A 17,892-nucleotide genomic window follows, 5' to 3' on the forward strand; every position below is an offset into this window, starting at 1 on the left:
GAGATTTTAAACAACGAGTTCAAGTCAACAGTTAACCTAATTCAGAGGTTCAGAGCGCCTAATTGGCATGTATTACCACGCCCCACGGCAGCCCACGGGTGACAACGCAGGGTTGGGATTGCGTGCGGTGATAAGACGGATTCCTCCCGCGGCGGCATGGACAGCGACGATGAAAGCGTGGAGGAGGTGGTGGAAGGTTTGTACCGCTGCAACACACGCTGTTCACGGGAGGGATGTGATGAAGGAGGACTTTGATCCCGCTTTAACTGCTAAACGTGTCAGTCCCGAGCCTTCATGAGGAGGTCTGACACTGGGCCCGCTCGATAGCGGGGAGCGCCAGGGGCTGTAGTTGTGACAGCGATCCCCGCAAGAGGCAGCTGAAAGCGGCGTTGGTGCCGTCAGAGCTCCGCAGCCGACGGAAGTTTAACACGATACAGTATGTTCGCTTCATCGCACTGGTGCTTTTAACAGCTGATGTGTCTGTTGAACAGGAGTCGGTCAGAAAAAGGTTGGATAGTTTGTTTATTTAAGAGTTGACAGAAAGTTGACTGAGTTTATAGAAGCTCCAGCAGCTGGGGTCGAGTGAGTATAACTAGAATCAGATCATGGAATGTAGAAAAAACGCCACGAATTATTTAATATATATATACATCTATATATTTTTAATTTTTACAAATACTGAAAATCAGTGTAATCACTCAACGTTAAGGGACATTTCTGAGTTCATTAACAAAAAAAACTACACAACAAAAATATTATGACCACCTGTGATATATGACAGTGTTTTTCAAAGTGGGGGCACCAGAGGGCGCTAGAAGAACTGGATGGAAGTTGTGAAAAAAATTTTTTAAATTACCTGGTACTTTTATAGCAAAATATTTTAATCAAACTTTTTTTTATCATGAATGCTAATCTGTTTTTCAATTATTATTAAAAACTAAAAATAATTTATTAAAAACAACATGGCTATATGTACAGCAATGCCATAACAATGCAACAGCATTCAGTTGGTAATTATCTATCATGTGCTCAAATGTGGGTTTATGTGTTTTGAACTTGTATGATGTGCTCAGATTAAGATCAGAAACAGTTTAGTCCAATCAATCAGAACCTGTGTGTGTTTGTGTGTAGGCCCGTTGGATGAAGATGGCCAGCCCCATGGTTTCTGTACAGTCACCTATTCCTCCAGTGATCGCTTTGAAGGACACTTCACCCACGGAGAGAAGAATGGCAAGGGGAAGTTCTTCTTCTTTGATGGAAGGTAGTGACTCACTAAGGGGGCATTAACCTTTTCATTCCGCTTTAATGAAACCCCAGTCTTGGCCCAGAAAGTCTGGTTCACATAAGGAGGTGTGAATGCACAATCCAACTCTGATGCAATCTCTGGTCCTTTTAAAAGCGATATTCTGTTGTTTAAAGCAGGGGTCTCAAACTCAATTTACCCAGGGGCCTCTGGAGGCAGAGTCTGAGTGAGGCTGGGCCGCATAAAAGATTCCACAAAATAACATTAAAAAATATCCTCAAATGTCATCAACATTTAATTATTTCTCCAATACATGAACTACAGGCTTTGGCTTTGACAAAGACATGATGAGGGTGTGACAAAATTTAGGGCGCGTTCACACTGCAGTCTGAAGTGATACAATTCCGATTTTCTGTCGAATTGTTGTTTTTTTTTTTGCCGGGGTCATTCACACTGCCAAACATATGCGACCTGTATGTGTTCTGCAGTCTGGAGGGACAAACAACCTGAAAGTGTCCTGCATGCGCAGTAGAGGGCGCAATAGCATCAGGGTTCTAAGTGTTCTACCAACCGCCATAAAATGAAGAAGTGCTCAGTGTTGCGGAAGTAAACATGGATGCTAACGGTGGAGCATAGCTTACACTTTTGAAGTTGTTGTCCAACCGGAGCAGCATAATAACAACTTAATCCTCATTATAGTCCGTCATGGTTGTTGTTTTTCTTCCCACTTGCGCGTATCAGGAAGAAGAATTTGTTGAGTATCAGTGACGTTCAGTTCGGATTAGTGATGGGTACATGAGGCGTCATGTATCGTTTCGACACATAGCAAAACTGTGTCGATAGCATCCATCCATCCATTTTCTTGCACCCTTGTCCCTCAGTGGGGTCGGGAGGGTTGCTGGTGCCCATCTCCAGCTAACGTTCCAGGCGAGAGGCGGCGTTCACCCTGGGCAGGTCGCCAGTCTGTCGCAGGGCAACACAGAGACACACAGGACACACAACCATGCACACACACACTCACACCTAGGGGCAATTTAGACAGACCAATTAACCTGACAGTCATGTCTTTGGACTGTGGGAGGAAACCGGAGTACCCGGAGAAAACCCAGGCATGCACAGGGAGAACATGCAAACTCCATGCAGAAAGACCGGGGCCAGGAATCGAACCCAGAACCTTCTTGCTGCAAGACAACAGTTCTACCAACTGCGCCACTGTGCAGCCCTGTGTCGATAGCAAAACTGTCAATTCTGTGTACTAAATCATCACTCAGTGATGATTTAGTAGACTTATACTTATAAAATAAGTATAAGTCTAAGTATATGTAGGACAGTGCTTAAATGTGGTGGCGCATGTCACCAAAGTGTTGAATCTGCTCTTTGGGTTGCGGAACGTTGTAAAGTGTGTCCTTTGAAGAACGCCGTACTTGGCGTTCGTTACTGTGTGCTGGTGGTACAACGGTCAGTATTTGCTCTAAATTCTAAAGGTAGGCAATGCTGACCGCCAGCTCCTCAATGTAGCCAAATGTTACTTTTAATGTTCAAGTAGTTAGTTTTGTATCATTTTGTCTTTTTCTTCTTTTTTGATGTATGCTGTATCTGTAAATCAAAAATAACTGCGTTAATGAAACATGTTGACATGCAGTATTTGCTCTGAATTCTAAAGGCGAAGCCGCTGCGCTGTCGGGTGGTCCGAATAAACGGTCCCAACCACGATTTCAACCGCCGTGTGTGTCAGATTCCTGTCTTGTTTCCTTCCGACAAAAACCCTTAAGACACAACGCAGAGTCCAGGGAACAGCGAGGACTCATCTCACACGGACAGGGTTACATCTTTGGTGCCGAGACCCGTGATCGTGGTGCTTCAGGATCACCTAGGCAACAAGGCCAGCAGCCCCGTTACTCAACGGTTTCTTTCTGGTAGTTTGCTGAGTGTATGACAATCTGAGTTAACGTGTGGAGCTGAAGCGGCAACTTATTATTTTAGCGTCACTTTTAATGTGAAGAAAAAAAAAAAAAAGTTAACTACAATTTGTTTGAAATATTTATTATATTGTGATTATATCCTTCTTTTGTGTGTGTAATTAGAATTTTGGAAGTGCGTTAAGATAACTGTGCCACACCTTTATTTATTTATCTTTGATTCATAGCGACAAAAATAGATAATTTCATTGTGTTTGAAATATTTATTATATTGTGATTCTATTCTAATATTTTATATCAGTTTAACTGGATTTTTGGGAGTGATTTAACATAACTGTACCAAACTATTTATTTATTTATTTACAATTAAACATAAAAAGGGAGAGTTACACATACAAACATACATTTTATTTGATTTGGCTGTCTACCTTAGAAAAATAGATCTTTGAAAATAATGAATGACTATGCAGTAACCCCAAGGAGGCAAATGCCCTCTGCAGCAACATCTGGCCACCTACTTACCCCTGAACCAGTACTGAGCCACAGATTCGACTCCCCGGGGGTACCACACACCTACCTACCGGGAGGGGGAGCAACAGCTGACGCCAGCAACCAACCACCAGCAGTGAGGCCAAAGCCAACCAACCAACCCACAGGGTTTCATGGTCAGCAGCTACAGTACACCCCAGTTCCCCAGCCCCATGATGGAGAAGTAAACACACAGCACACCCCCGCAACCCCAAATCTGTCAACCTATGTGGATCAGTATACTTCTACGCCTTGGACTGGCATGCATATGTCTGCAGCTTCCCTACCACCTCAGGCTATGACAGGTAGCCAAATTATGCAGCAGCCTGCTGCTTCAACCATCTATCCACACCCAGCAGAGCTTTATCAGCCAGTGAGCCAGCACCCCGTCGGTTATGCTGGCTCTCCCACTGTGCCCCAAGCTCCACTGTATTCATCGGCCAGTGGTCCATGGGGTGTTCATCCAAACAGGCCCAACCCTCAATTTATGAATCATGCAGCTCTCAACCATGCAGATCCATTCTACGGACACAGCCGGGCTGCGTATGGCGGATTCCTGCAGACCCACCAGGTGAAAAGTGTTCCTGTATTCACCGGTAATGCTGACAGTAGGATGTTGGTGGAGGATTGGATTCGAGACATGCAATATCTCCTGGAAGCTATTGAGCTCCCACCACACCTGCGGTTCTCCACTGTGGTGCGTCACCTGAGTGGCGAGGCCAGAAAATTAGTCCTGAACCTACCTCTATATGACCAAACCCCTGAGAGGGCTTTTGAAGAACTGAGGGCTGAGTATAGTGACACACAGATCTCCCTAGATCCACTGGCTGACTTCTACGAGCGGAGCCAAAGACCAGGGGAGTCTGCCTGCTCATATGCCATATCGCTGGAAGCTAATCTGAGAGCGGTAGAGGACAGCCAAAGGGGAGGCAAGCCATTCCCAGACCGGGACTGCAAACTCACTCGGCAGTTTTTAAGGGGTCTTAATGATGAGGTGTACAGGAGAATTGTTCCACTTAAGCCCAGGCTCTTAAGCTTCCGAGAACTGCAGGCCGAGCTCAGAGACATGACCAAAGAAACTAAAAAGTTCCAGTCATTCCACAAATCAAAACAAGCTCACACCCATATCCAGACTGCATCAGGCAGCAGCCCAACTGTGAATGTGGAGAAGACCACCCATGCATCAGAGTTGTCGGAGCTCACAGAACTGGTTAAAAAGTTAGCTCTTTGCCAAGCAGAGCAGATGACTAAATTGACCTACCTTGAATCAAGAGTTAATGCTCCGTTGCCTGTCCCAACACTACAGGTCCAGGCACCCATAGGGCCTCCAATCCGAGCCCAAATCTCAAATGTGACATGCCACAGGTGCGGTAAACAAGGGCACATAGCCAGAGTCTGCAGAGCAGTGTTACCAGACCCCAGTCAAGTGAATGGGAACAACCCCCACCCAGCTCAACCTTTAAACGGGTAGAGCCCGTGGTCACCGGGGCAACCATGGGCGAGCAGTCAGACCCCCAGCCACAAGACATAAAGATGACTGATGGAGGAGAGAGCACTCCACTAGTGGGCCCTAGAAACGAAGGTGAGGTGGAAATCAGTGGAATGAAGTGCAGAGCGCTCATTGACTCTGGCTCTCAGGTAACCAGTGTTACCCGCAGCTACTGGTGCAGCCATCCCATCCTTCAAAAACAGAAGTTGCAGCCCTCTCTGATACCTATAGAAGGTGCAGCCGGTCAGAGTGTAACCCACCATGGTGTTCTACGCATTAACTTGAAAGTGTTAGAGAAAGAGTTTAAGAATGTGCCAGCTTTTGTGGTTGAGGACTCAGAATATCGCCTGTCTGTCCCTCTGCTGATAGGAACTAATGTTCTCCGCGCCTCCAGAACCCATCTTCAAGCAACATATGGCCAACAATTTCTCCAGCATGTCAGAGAGAGTCATCCAGAATGGTACACCTCACTCCTGGAGGTGGGTGACACAGAACATTATAATGTGGAGGACAGAGTGGGTCCGGCTGTGTATACAGGCCACAAAATACATATTCCTGGGGAAAAGAAATTGATCTAATGTGCAAGGTGACTGTCGGCCCGAAGAGAAGGACCTATACAGCACTGATTGAGAGCCACCACTCCCTGAAGCTTCCTCAAGACCTTCTGGTTGCCAAGGTCCTTGCTAATGTGAAAAGAGGATGCGCCCCTGTCAGAGTAATGAACCTATCTAAACATCCAGTCACCATTAAGCCACACACACACCTAGCAAATGTGTCCCTGGTGGATGGTGTTGTGGATTTCTCAGACAAAAAGCAGGGCCAAAGCCATGAAAGCAGGTCCAAAGACACATGTCTGAGTCTGACTCAGGTAATATCGAGCTGTTGTGTTGACCTGAGTAAAGCTGCAGTCGAGGACGAGGACCAGCGCTCCACTCTTGAAAAGCTGGTAGAGAGGAATGTTGATGTATTCTCCCAACATCCTTTAGATTATGGTCACACAAAGACGGTGCAACATGAAATTCCATTAGTAGACTCTAAGCCATTCAGGCTCCCCTACCGCAAGATTCCTCCATCACAGTGGCAAGATGTCAGGAATATGTTGATTGAGATGGAGGTGGCAGGGGTAATAAGGCCCAGTAAGAGTCCTTATGCTTCACCTGTAGTGGTGGTGACAAAAAAAGACGGCTCATTACGGTTGTGTATCGATTACCGTAAACTGAACTCCTGCAGCACAAGAGATGCATTTCCCCTACCAAGAATAGAAGAGGCCCTGGAAGCATTGGGTCAGGCCAAGTTTTTCTCTACGCTTGACCTCACTTCAGGCTATTGGCAGGTGGAGGTGGCAGAGCAGGACAAACACAAAACAGCATTCAGTACACCAGGGATGTCAAAGTCAAATACACAGAGGGCCAAAAAAACACATTTGCTACAAGCCGAGGGCCGGACTGGTTTAATGTTTATTAAAACATATTGAAATGATTGCACATAGCCTATTGAACCAAGACCTAACACAGTGTATATTATTTAACGATTAAATGAATAAAGCAATATTTTTGTTATGGCTCTGTCCGTAACTTCAAGGGAAAACATTTTTCAAGAGGCAAACAGCAACAAATTTAATTGTTTTTAAAAACAAAATATGTTTCTTAATATCAAGATAGATGCATAAATCAAAGTGCATGCATTATAAACTGAAAATGCATTACTGTGCTGCTCTATGATCCTACCGATCACTGCTTTCAAATAGTAAAGTAAAAAAATAAATCAAATCAGTTGTATTCTTTCTCATGGCTCTTATCTGCAATTTTACCTGAATCCATTCAACTGAAAAATAAATACAATAAAATAAAATAAAATACAAAAATATATGGCACACAGACAAAACAATACTTCATTCAAAGAAAAATCACGTTTTGTAGAAACAAATGTAAAAATTTACCTCAAACTTATAAACTGAAAATACGTTACTGCTCTGTGATGCTCACTTGTCTGAGGCTGAGCCTGATACTTGGAGGTGTCTCATCTTTTGTACAAGTTCATCAATGTTCGGGGTGAGGCTCTGAGCTGATGAATAATGAAGCCGTTTGGGCGCGCTGTAGTCACTTCGCGGGCTACCGTTGCATTATGGGAAATGTAGTGTTTGCGGGCAAAACACGAGCGGGCGGCTCTGGCTTGCGGGCCGGTTCTCATAGTAATTAAATATCATTCAGGGGGCCATAGATAATTGATTTGCGGGCCGGATGTGGCCCGCGGGCCTTGACTTTGACATATGTGCAGTACACCAATGGGTCTGTATGAGGCCAACCGAATGCCTTTTGGGTTGCAGAATGCTCCATCAACCTTCCAGAGGCTCATGACTTGCTGTTTTGGAGACCTGAACTTCACCCAACTTCTAATATATCTGGATGACCTTATCATCTTTTCTAAAACCTTTGATGAGCATCTAAACAGACTGCAGTTGGTGTTTGATCGGCTCCGGGAACATGGTCTAAAACTTAAACCCTCTAAGTGCCAGCTGATGAGAAAAGAAGTGCACTACCTAGGTCATCTGGTATCTGCTGAGGGAATCCGGACTGATCCAGAGAAGATTCGCAGAGTGAAAGACTGGACCAGGCCAACAAACCGCAGGGAGGTGCTGCAATTTCTCGGGTTTGCTGGCTACTACAGGCGGTATGTCAGTGGGTAATCTGTCCTAGCAGCTCCCTTATATCGGCTCACAGGTGGTGACCCAAGAATGAAGAAAAGAAGGGGGAAAAAAGGCCTGGCTTCTGACCCACCATTCTTATGGACAGAGGAATGTGAGGAGGCATTCCTGGCCTTAAAGCACAGACTTACGACTGCGCCAGTGTTGGGTTACCCAGACTACAACCTACCGTTTCTGCTTCAGACAGATGCATCAGGGGAAGGACTAGGTGCTGTCTTGGTCCAGGTTCAAGATGGCATAGAGAGAGTCATAGCCTTCGCCAGCCGAGGGTTGAGTCCAGCAGAGGCAAGGTACCCCGCCCACAAGCTAGAGTTCCTTGCCCTGAAGTGGGCGGTAACAGACAAATTCTACGACCATCTCTATGGGCGCAAGTTCTCTGTCCAGACAGACAATAACCCCCTCAAGTACATCATGAGCTCTGCAAAGTTAGATGCCACAGGGCAACGGTGGGTCTCCCGTTTGGCTGCTTTTGACTTTGATGTCCAGTACCGGAGAGGACAAAGCAATGCGAACGCCGATGCTCTCTCCCGTATGTCCAATCAGGAAGTCACAGAGACTCTGCACTCATGCCCTCTGCGAGTGAGCAACAAAAAGCCCGAACAGGGTGCAGATCAGTCCATACAAGATCCAGACAACTCCTCAAAGCAGAACACAGTGGTCTCAGCCAAATTGGACTCAGAATCACCAGGATCTAGTGAGCCATACAGAGACATGGGTATGGAGTCACTTCCCGCCATGACAAAGCAAGAGATCCGCGCAGGACAAAAAGAGGATCCTGTTATTGGCCCTGTCTGGCACTACAAAAGTCGGAATGTGAAACCCAGTCGCAGTGAGAGGGTCAGTGGTGGCCGACAGGTCTGTCTTCTCCTGAAAGAGTGGAAGAGGCTAGTGATAACAGATGGCATCATGTACCGTCGCAGCCGTGATCATCAAAGAGGAGTGGTGGAACAGCTGGTGCTACCAGAGAAGCTGCGTGAGGGAGCTTTGAAGGCTCTTCACAATGACTCCGGACACCTGGGTTTTGAGAGAACAGTTCAACTGTTAAGAGAGAGATTTCATTGGCCTCAAATGTTCCAAGAGATTAAGAACTGGTGTGAGCAGTGTGAGAGATGCTGCCTCAGGAAAACTGTAACTTCGGGAGTCAAGGCCCCATTGGTCAGTGTTCACAGTAATGCCCCCATGGAACTAGTGTGCGTAGACTTTTTAACTTTGGAGAAGTCAAAGGGTGGAATGGAGAATGTCCTTGTGGTCACAGATCATTTCTCACGCTATGCACAGGCATATCCCACTAAAGATCAAAAGACCAACACTGTAGCCAGGGTGCTGTGGAGAAACTTCTTCTGCCGGTTTGGGCTTCCTGCTAAGTTGCACACTGACCAGGGGCGCAACTTCGAAAGTGCTGTAGTGAAGGAGCTGTGCAAATGTATGGGCATCACTAAAACCCATACAACCCCCTACCACCCACAGGGCAATGGCATCACTGAGCGGTTCAACCGCACGCTCATGAATATGCTAGGAACATTAGAGCCACATCTGAAACCTCGGTGGCACGAGCACTTAGATGCAGTGACACATGCATATAACTGTTCACGGCATGACTCTACCGGGTATACGCCATACTTTCTGATGTTCGGCAGACATCCAAGACTCCCAGTTGACATCATCTTTGGGCTCCAGACTGCTAATGAACCAGGAGAATACAGTGCATATGTGCAGAGACTTCATGACTGTCTGTCACAGGCATACACTCAAGCAAACCAGACCTCTCACCAAGCCAAAAGTCAACAGAAAAAGTACTATGACCAGAAGGCAAAGGGTCAAATTTTCAACCAAGGGGACAGAGTCCTAGTCAAAGTCTGCCATGTAGAGGGACGGCAAAAACTAGGGGATAAGTGGGAGTCGCAACCTTACATTGTGGTGAAGAAGCAACCCAATATACCTGTGTATGTGGTGCGACTGGAAAACGGTGATACTGAGAGGGTGGTCCACCAGAACCTTCTGACACAATGTATGTTCCTCCCAGTAGACCAGGAAGAGGCAGGCACAGCAGAAGAGGTAATGGAGAACACAGGGGATATGACAGGACAAACCTCTGGAGTGACCGTGCAGGGGATGGAGGACTCAGAGCCCGAAAAGTTGGAGGAAAATGTGGAGGAAGTTGCAGGCAAGACAACAAATAAACGGGTTGAGCAGCCTGAAATGGAAGGAGTGAACATGCCAGACAGAAAATCTAAAGGATGGACAGAACACGTAACAGATGGGGGCATCACTTCAGCTCCTGAACCCAGTGCTCAAAGAAGGAACATGCAGAGGAATCGGCACCCCCCAAACAGATTTTCCTGTGAGTCACAAGTAGTGGAAAGTGAAGACACTCAACAGAAGATAAAAAGAGGACGGAAGCTGTGGGAGAAAGCTAAAGCCAGAAAAAAGCAATAAACACTTAGAAAATTCCACCAAATGAAGTACATGGCAGCAATTCACACACCACACAGTCTTTTTATTTATTTATTGATCTATTTATTTATTTATTCATTCAATGTTGTTTTGTATTTAGTCTGATGACTGAGACGCCATCAATTAAACAAGGGGTGGATGTAGGACAGTGCTTAAATGTGGAGGCGCATGTCACCAAAGTGTTGAATCTGCTCTTTGGGTTGCGGAACGTTGTAAAGTGTGTCCTTTGAAGAACGCCGTACTTGGCGTTCGTTACTGTGTGCTGGTGGTACAATGGTCAGTATTTGCTCTGAATTCTAAAGGTAGGCAATGCTGACCGCCAGCTCCTCAATGTAGCCAAATGTTACTTTTAATGTTCAAGTAGTTAGTTTTGTATCATTTTGTCTTTTTCTTCTTTTTTGATGTATGCTGTATCTGTAAATCAAAAATAACTGCGTTAATGAAACATGTTGACATGCAGTATTTGCTCTGAATTCTAAAGGCGAAGCCGCTGCGCTGTCGGGTGGTCCGAATAAACGGTCCCAACCACGATTTCAACCGCCGTGTGTGTCAGATTCCTGTCTTGTTTCCTTCCGACAAAAACCCTTAAGACACAACGCAGAGTCCAGGGAACAGCGAGGACTCATCTCACACGGACAGGGTTACATATACTTAGACTTAATAAGTATAAGTCTAAGTATACTTAGACTTATACTTATACAATAAGTATAAGTATAGACTTATACTTATTGTATAAGTCTATACAATAAGATTTAAGTCTTCGTATTTTATTGACTATTATATATTGTATTATGTCATATCTTCAGTTAAATTTTTAATATATTTGATATAGTCAATAAAAATGTGAACATGTACCATAAAGTGACAATTTAAGGGAATGTGTTTGAATGAGGATGCTTGTGGACTGTTTTTTTTCCCACAGATTTTTATATGTATATATATATATATATATATATATATATATATATATATATATATATATATAAAAAAAGTTTTTACAACATTTTGAAATTTAGCCTGTTAAGCTTTTTTGACAAAACTTCTCCTGCTGTAGAAAAAAATGAAGTAAACATTACATTTACAGCGAACTCTTGTTTTTCTTAATGGTTGCGTTCCGAAAATAACCTGTGATAGGCAAAATCCGTGAAATAGTTACCTTTATTTTTTACAGTTATTACACAGCATAAAGAAATACTTTATATTGAAACCAAAGAACAAAACCTGTTTTCAGATCAGAGGATGTGCGTGTGCATCAATCGGGCCTTAATCGGAGTCATGTCATTAAAGTGTCTCCTCCAACCTGTCCCACGAGATTCACAGGTGTATGTACGGCAGATGTATGTACGGCAGAGCGATGGATCTCATCAAGCGAGCCTCCGGTTGGGTTTTGCTGCATCTGGCCACAGTTTTTTTTCCAGCTGGCATTCAAAGTTTCAGTTTCCAATCTGTTTTGAATACCGTAACTTTATTGGCACTCAGGTAGAGAAGAAGAGCAGAGACTGTTTTTACCAATATGGTCAATCAGGACATAGAACACTGTGGGGGAAAAAAACTGCACAAAAAAATCTGCGAAGCAGCAATACCGTGAAAGGTGAACCGCGTTATAGCGAGGATTTACTGTATATGAAATAAATTATAAAAAGCAACTGAGTAATTTGTAGAAAGGCTGCATATCTGAGTTTTTCTAGGTGCATCTGGGACTTCATTCTCATGCCTGGCCTCATAATGCCTCAACATTGAAAAGGTGGATTTATTTAAATAAGACAGTTTAGTCAAACATATGCGACACTTAACCTGCAGAACATAATATGAAAGTAAATTGAATTTGGATTCAGATAGATTAAGTAGAAACTGACAAGAACCGGATGACAAAAATGAAAACAAATTTATTTTCCAATATCAGATCAAAATGGTCCCACACTACTGCGGAAACCTTTCCTTTGAAGCTGCTCCATAGTTGACACTGTTCCGTAAAAGATCAAGAATTTGTTAGGCAAATGCTTTTGACAGATTGACAGATTCGCTGCCTTATAAACACAGTTTGGTGCGTTAATGTCATTTCGAAACAGTTCCTGTATCGGTCACGTGACTTGCTGAAACCAATACGCTTACCGAAACGGGTTTTGGTCTATGGGCTTGATGCATGCGCCGACGCATCGGTGTTGCCGGACCCATCACTAGTTCGGATGAATGCGGCCTGGACGTTGGGTCTCATTTTAATCGGATACGTGTCGGATATGGGTCACATTCGAAAAGAATTCGACCTGTGCTGTTCAGACTGTCATGAAAAGATCAGATACAGGTTGCATTACGTAAAAAAAGTAAAATATCGGAACTGGGTCACTTTAGGCTGCAGTGTGAACGCAAATGGACTATAGCAGTGGTTCCCAACCTTTTTATTACCGCGGACCGGTCAAGACTTGGAAATTTTGCTGCGGCCCGGAGGGGGGAGGCATGAACTGTCAGATAAGGCTTCTGCATGTTGGTGTTCCCGCTAAAGCCTGAATATGCCCGATTTGGGTTGTCTTGGCCCTTTTATTGCAGCCTGTGGGGTTTTCCCTGACTTGGAACCTGTTGAATGTGACAGGTAGCCAATCAGAAAGCGCGTTGACGTAAGAACAGAGGGGAATCCCAAACAGCTGACATATCGCGCAACTGAGAGTCCGGTGGATGTCGGAGATGATATGTGGAAATCTTTATTATTATATGTAAAGGTCATTATTATATATGTTTATTATCTTTATTCAGTTAAAAATGTTAACTATGAAAAAAACAAAGTCACCTACAAATCATAGTGCAGCAAATAGAGCGGCTCCTCCCGTCGTCTTTTATCCACCGCCTTTTCTTTTTGTTACGTCTTTTATCTCTTAAAATGAGTTATTCTAAATTTCTGTATGCTATGTTGGGGGTTTTACTGGATTATCCTCTGGAATCGGGATGTTCTTGTGTGGTGTGTTGCTCCTGCCTTGGATACACGAACCGATCCAACCTGTGGGACTTTTATCAGCTATGTGGTCACAGAGGTTTGGAGAATCGGCCGACAATTCTTAAATCTTGCCGTCTAAACCAGACTCACCAGCTCTACTCCTCTCCTCTTGACCACTGCCCAAACGCTCTCTGACTCTGGTCGCTATGGTAACATTTACATATCCCTTCAAAAAAAAGGAAACTTTCAAAAGACATCTGATCTGTTTCTTACTCATTTTGCTGTTTGTGGGCTCAGTGTTGGCGCGCAAGTAACCGAGAGAATCCGGTTAAAAGATTTTCAAAATAAAAGATCCTCCAGACTCAAATAATACATAAAACAGAAATATTTAATTATTTCTTGCGCGGCCCGGTACCAATTGGTCCACTGACTGGTACCGGTCCACGGACCTGGGGTTGGGGACCACTGGACTATAGCACAAGGCACAGGACTACCAAGTGTGAAAACTTGATGGTCCAGTTTTCACAGTTGAAAACTGGACTATCAAGTGAGTCTAAGACCTTGGGTTCCCCCAGAATGAGTTCGAGGAGACGGATGTCTGCGGTTCCCTTCTGGACCTGTTGGCCCTGAGTCTCAATCTCAAATAAGTGGAAATAAATGGTTGGATAAGATGGCTCAATCGATCCAAACTGTTAATTTTAGGTTGTATCGTCCAGCTCTGGTTGGTGCCAACAGGAGCTGCTTAAATGGCTTTGTCCTGAAGACAGAATAACTTAAACACAGAAAGACCAGTTCTGTCCTCTGTACCAGTGGTTTTTAACTCCTCTCCTCGAGGGCTGGAGACTTGCAACTTTTAGATGTGCAGCTATCTGTTTTGTGTCCACAGCACCTTGGAAGGTTTCTACGTTGACGATGGTCTGCAAGGCCAGGGGCTGTACACACACGAGGACGGTGGTGTCCTCCATGGGACGTATGTTGATGGTGAACTCAACGGGCCGGCTCAGGAGCTTGACGCAGATGGCTGCCTAGTCTTTAAGGGTCAGTACAAAGACAACATCCGCTGTGGGGAGTGCTGGATCTACTATCCTGTGAGTGAGCCGAGTGCACTAATGGTTCTTTACTGTGAAGGACAGCTGTCATTTCGTGTGTGTGTGTGTGTGTGTGTGTGTGTGTGTGTGTGTGTGTGTGTGTGTGTGTGTGTGTGTGTGTGTGTGTGTGTGTGTGTGTGTGTGTGTGTGTGTGTGTGTGTGTGTGTGTGTGTTGTGGTTAGTACGGGGGCTGCGTGTTCGGGCAGGTCAATGAGGACGGGGAAATGACTGGCAGCTCCATAGCCTACATCTACCCAGATCACTGCACGGCGCTCTATGGAAGCTTTGTGGATGGGGAGATCATCGAGGCTCGCTTCGCCACACTGACCTCCAACCGGACCGGAAGGCCAAGCTTCCAAATCGCTCCAAACAGTAAGATTTTATCTTACATCTCACACGTAATGGAAACTTGCCATAGATAGAGTATGTATGTTCTCTAATTTAACTGAGCTTAAGTTATTTTTCTAAGAGAAATTAGCAAAACTTTCAGTCTCTAGATGTAGAAAGCTGGGAGAGGAAAAGACTCCCAGCTATAACTGCAGCCAGACCTGGTTCTAAAAGGTTTGTTATTTTACATATTCATTTGTAAAAGGTCTCTTCTGTACTGCTTTATTTAATTCCTATAGTGTTTGTCAGCGTTTTCTTTTAATAATTTATGTGAAAAAGTGTGTATGCTGTTAGCTGGACTCAAACAGGAAGTTCTGCACAGACATGTTGGTGTGATTGAGCAGGTGACATGATGACTTCATGTGACCTGCAGGTCCTGTCTACTCCTACGACAAGTCCACCTCCACATGTATCGCCACCCACACTCTGCTGCCGGACCCGTATGAGAGTCAACGGTAGGGCCACTCTGAGTGATGAAGTCACACTGTGGAATGACAGCGGTTGTTCCAACAAGATGGATCAGAACCAGAACCATTTTCAACCTTGTGTGTTCCCTCTCTGTCAGGGTGTTGGTGGCAGAGTCTCTGATTAAAGGAGCCGGTGAGGGACTGTTTGCCAAGGCAGTTGCTGGGCCAGGTACCGTCATGTCTTTTTACAACGGAGTTCGGATCACGCATTCTGAGGTATGTTGCACTGCTTCCATGGAAACAAAGATATGTTGGAATGACACAAAACAAAAAAACTGAAAACGGAAATTGACAAAACGTAGCAAATTTGATGTATTAATTAAAAATGATTACTAAATGACTGTTGTTGCTTTGTCAGGTGGACAGTCGGGACTGGGCTCTGAATGGAAACACCATCTCACTCGACGACGACACTGTGATCGATGTCCCACAGCCGTTCGACCAGACAGAGAGGTACTGCGCCTCTCTCGGTCACAAGGCCAACCACTCCTTCACTCCCAACTGCCAGTATGAGCCGTAAGTAGAAACGACGGGAAGGAAGAGTGTCAACTTTTAAAATATGGGTCCATAATCGGATCAGGCACTCAGCTACACGCAATGTATCCTTCAAGTCATTCAGAATCGGATTACTTTTTTGTGTTTTTGTTTGTTGTTTTTTTTTTTTTTGTTTGATCAATATGGATTGGTCGTCAACCAATCTAACAAAAAAAAAAAATCCAATAATCTTCTAATCAGTAAATACACCATACCTAGGAGCTAGCACATCGTACAACAACATAAAAGTTATGACTGAGAGAAGCCATTTTCAGTTTCAGTTTATGTTTACAATGAAGTCACAGGAAGCACAAAGATGCTGGAAGCTATTTAAAGGTGCAGCGTTATGTAAAATCTACGTTTTTAGCGTTATGTCATAATTTTATCGCCTCATCAAAAACATCAAACATTCTCAGACATGCATCAGTCTTTCATGCATGTCTGATAAATTTTTTAATCTCCATGGCAACCATTCAGGTGTGCAAAATGCCTAGTTGGATCTAGCACCGCCTTTGAGACGCAGCTCCTCCTCTGAGCTGAAGTATTTTTTAAGCTACTGATCTTCCCCATGACTCCCCATTCATCTCCTTCCGACTAGCCAGGAACTATTAGCATGCACCTGGTGGAACGGCACATCTGCTGATTTCATTATACGAGCTACTTCTCAGTACAGAGCTGGTGAAGGCTTGACTTCCTGAAGGGGAGTGTTGGAAAGACCAGGACTTTCTTAGAGACAGAGGCACAATTTTAAGGTGTTAAATTACAAAGTCAAAATTCTTTTTAAGTCATATTTGATGCGTATAGCATTTTAATAATACTGCCCCTTTATTTATATGTGTATATATGCATGCATGCAATAAAGACATTGTAACATCACAAACTCACAAAATAAGCAGTGGGAGAAGTTATGCGGATTGTTACTTCCACGTTGTTGATAGCGGTGAAATATATATTTATTTCTGTTTAAATTGAAATTGTGTTGTGGAGCTGTGATTGCACATCCCACATGTAAGGAGGTTTTCTGTTTCATGAGTCAAACAATTGGAATACAATGAAAATGCATTTTTGTCTGTGTTTACATACAAAACTCTCTGAACAAACATCTCCTTCAGGAATAACCGTTGTCTTCCCCTTCCTGTCCATGACTGTCTTCTGGACATGTCCACTCAGCTGTCCTCCCCATGATTGTGTCCTACTTTCCCAGAGTGAGACACCATTTAGAGGTCTAGAACCCAAACACCAGATCAGACCACAGTCAACATTTCTCTAGGAATAGAACTGCTATAAAGTGCAATCCATGTTGGATACAATGTTGTTTTGTTATCTGTAGCAACTAGGAAATGTCCGTTGTTCCAGTATGTTGATCTTTTTGCATTTTCAGTTTGTTTTGTATGTACTTCTGTCTCTCTGCTCAGGTTTGTCCACCCTCGCTTTGGACCGATCAAGTGCATCCGAACACTCAAGGCTGTGCAGAAAGACGAAGAGCTCACGGTTGCCTATGGTTACGATCATGAGTCGTTGGGGAAAAATGGCCTGGAGGCTCCTGATTGGTACAAACATGAGTTTGAAGTTTTCCAACAAAGATAGGCAGCTCCTGTGAGGAAGACCCCAAAAATCCCCAAGCCCCAAACTGGAGCTGCCACTTCATAAAACTCCAGGAGTACTGCTGCAGCTGTCGACCTTCCAAACTGCTTTGACCAGAGTGACACAAGAACTATGCAAGAAACCAAGTGATCTTAGAGGTCGTTGTTCTGACTGAAACTGCTGCTTCATCTCATGTTTTAAGATTTACATGTTCATCACTGGTGCTTCTAGATGTCATGGAAACCTGTCATTTTCATTAGGTCAATTTACACGACAGGACTCTGTTTAGGTGTTTACTGCAGATCTGACCTCCTGCCCAGACTTGCATTGCCTTAACATGTCTGTTGACTTGACATGAAATATGTTAGTGATTATTGTATTTATTAAAAGTTACACGAATTATGTTTGTGAAGGACCCTGAAGAAATGAGTGCACTTTCTGCTACACATGAAAGAATTTAGCTTTCAAAATCTGTACACCCCAAATAATGAATCGCCCCAAAATAAACCAAACCATATCCATTCCAATGCTTCTTTTTTCAATTTTTTTTTCTTTCACTGAAACTCATT

The 17,892-nt window shown here is 44.2% G+C and overlaps 1 protein-coding gene across 1 annotated transcript; it reads left to right on the top strand.

Moving 5' to 3' along the window:
• Positions 1–36: 36 nt before the first annotated feature.
• On the top strand, positions 37–17,850 carry setd7 (SET domain containing 7, histone lysine methyltransferase). The gene is made up of 8 exons (XM_008419750.3): positions 37–196; positions 1,132–1,261; positions 14,150–14,351; positions 14,534–14,723; positions 15,112–15,193; positions 15,304–15,421; positions 15,564–15,721; positions 17,155–17,850. The coding sequence occupies exons 1-8, from the start codon at positions 157–159 to the stop codon at positions 17,324–17,326; spliced, it is 1,092 nt and encodes a 363-aa protein (XP_008417972.2). The 5' UTR covers positions 37–156; the 3' UTR covers positions 17,327–17,850.
• Positions 17,851–17,892: the final 42 nt, after the last annotated feature.

The sequence above is a fragment of the Poecilia reticulata genome, chromosome 10, assembly GCF_904066995.2.
Source record: "Poecilia reticulata chromosome 10, P_reticulata-male-v2, whole genome shotgun sequence".
In the NCBI taxonomy this organism is placed as follows: Eukaryota; Metazoa; Chordata; class Actinopteri; order Cyprinodontiformes; family Poeciliidae; genus Poecilia; species Poecilia reticulata.

Coding starts and splice junctions, on each gene's coding strand:
- setd7 (XM_008419750.3), top strand. CDS start 157: ATGGACAGCGACGATGAAAGCGTGGAGGAGGTGGTGGAAG. Junction 14,352..14,533: donor AGTGCTGGATCTACTATCCT/GTGAGTGAGCCG, acceptor TGTTGTGGTTAG/TACGGGGGCTGCGTGTTCGG. Junction 15,722..17,154: donor CCCAACTGCCAGTATGAGCC/GTAAGTAGAAAC, acceptor CTCTCTGCTCAG/GTTTGTCCACCCTCGCTTTG.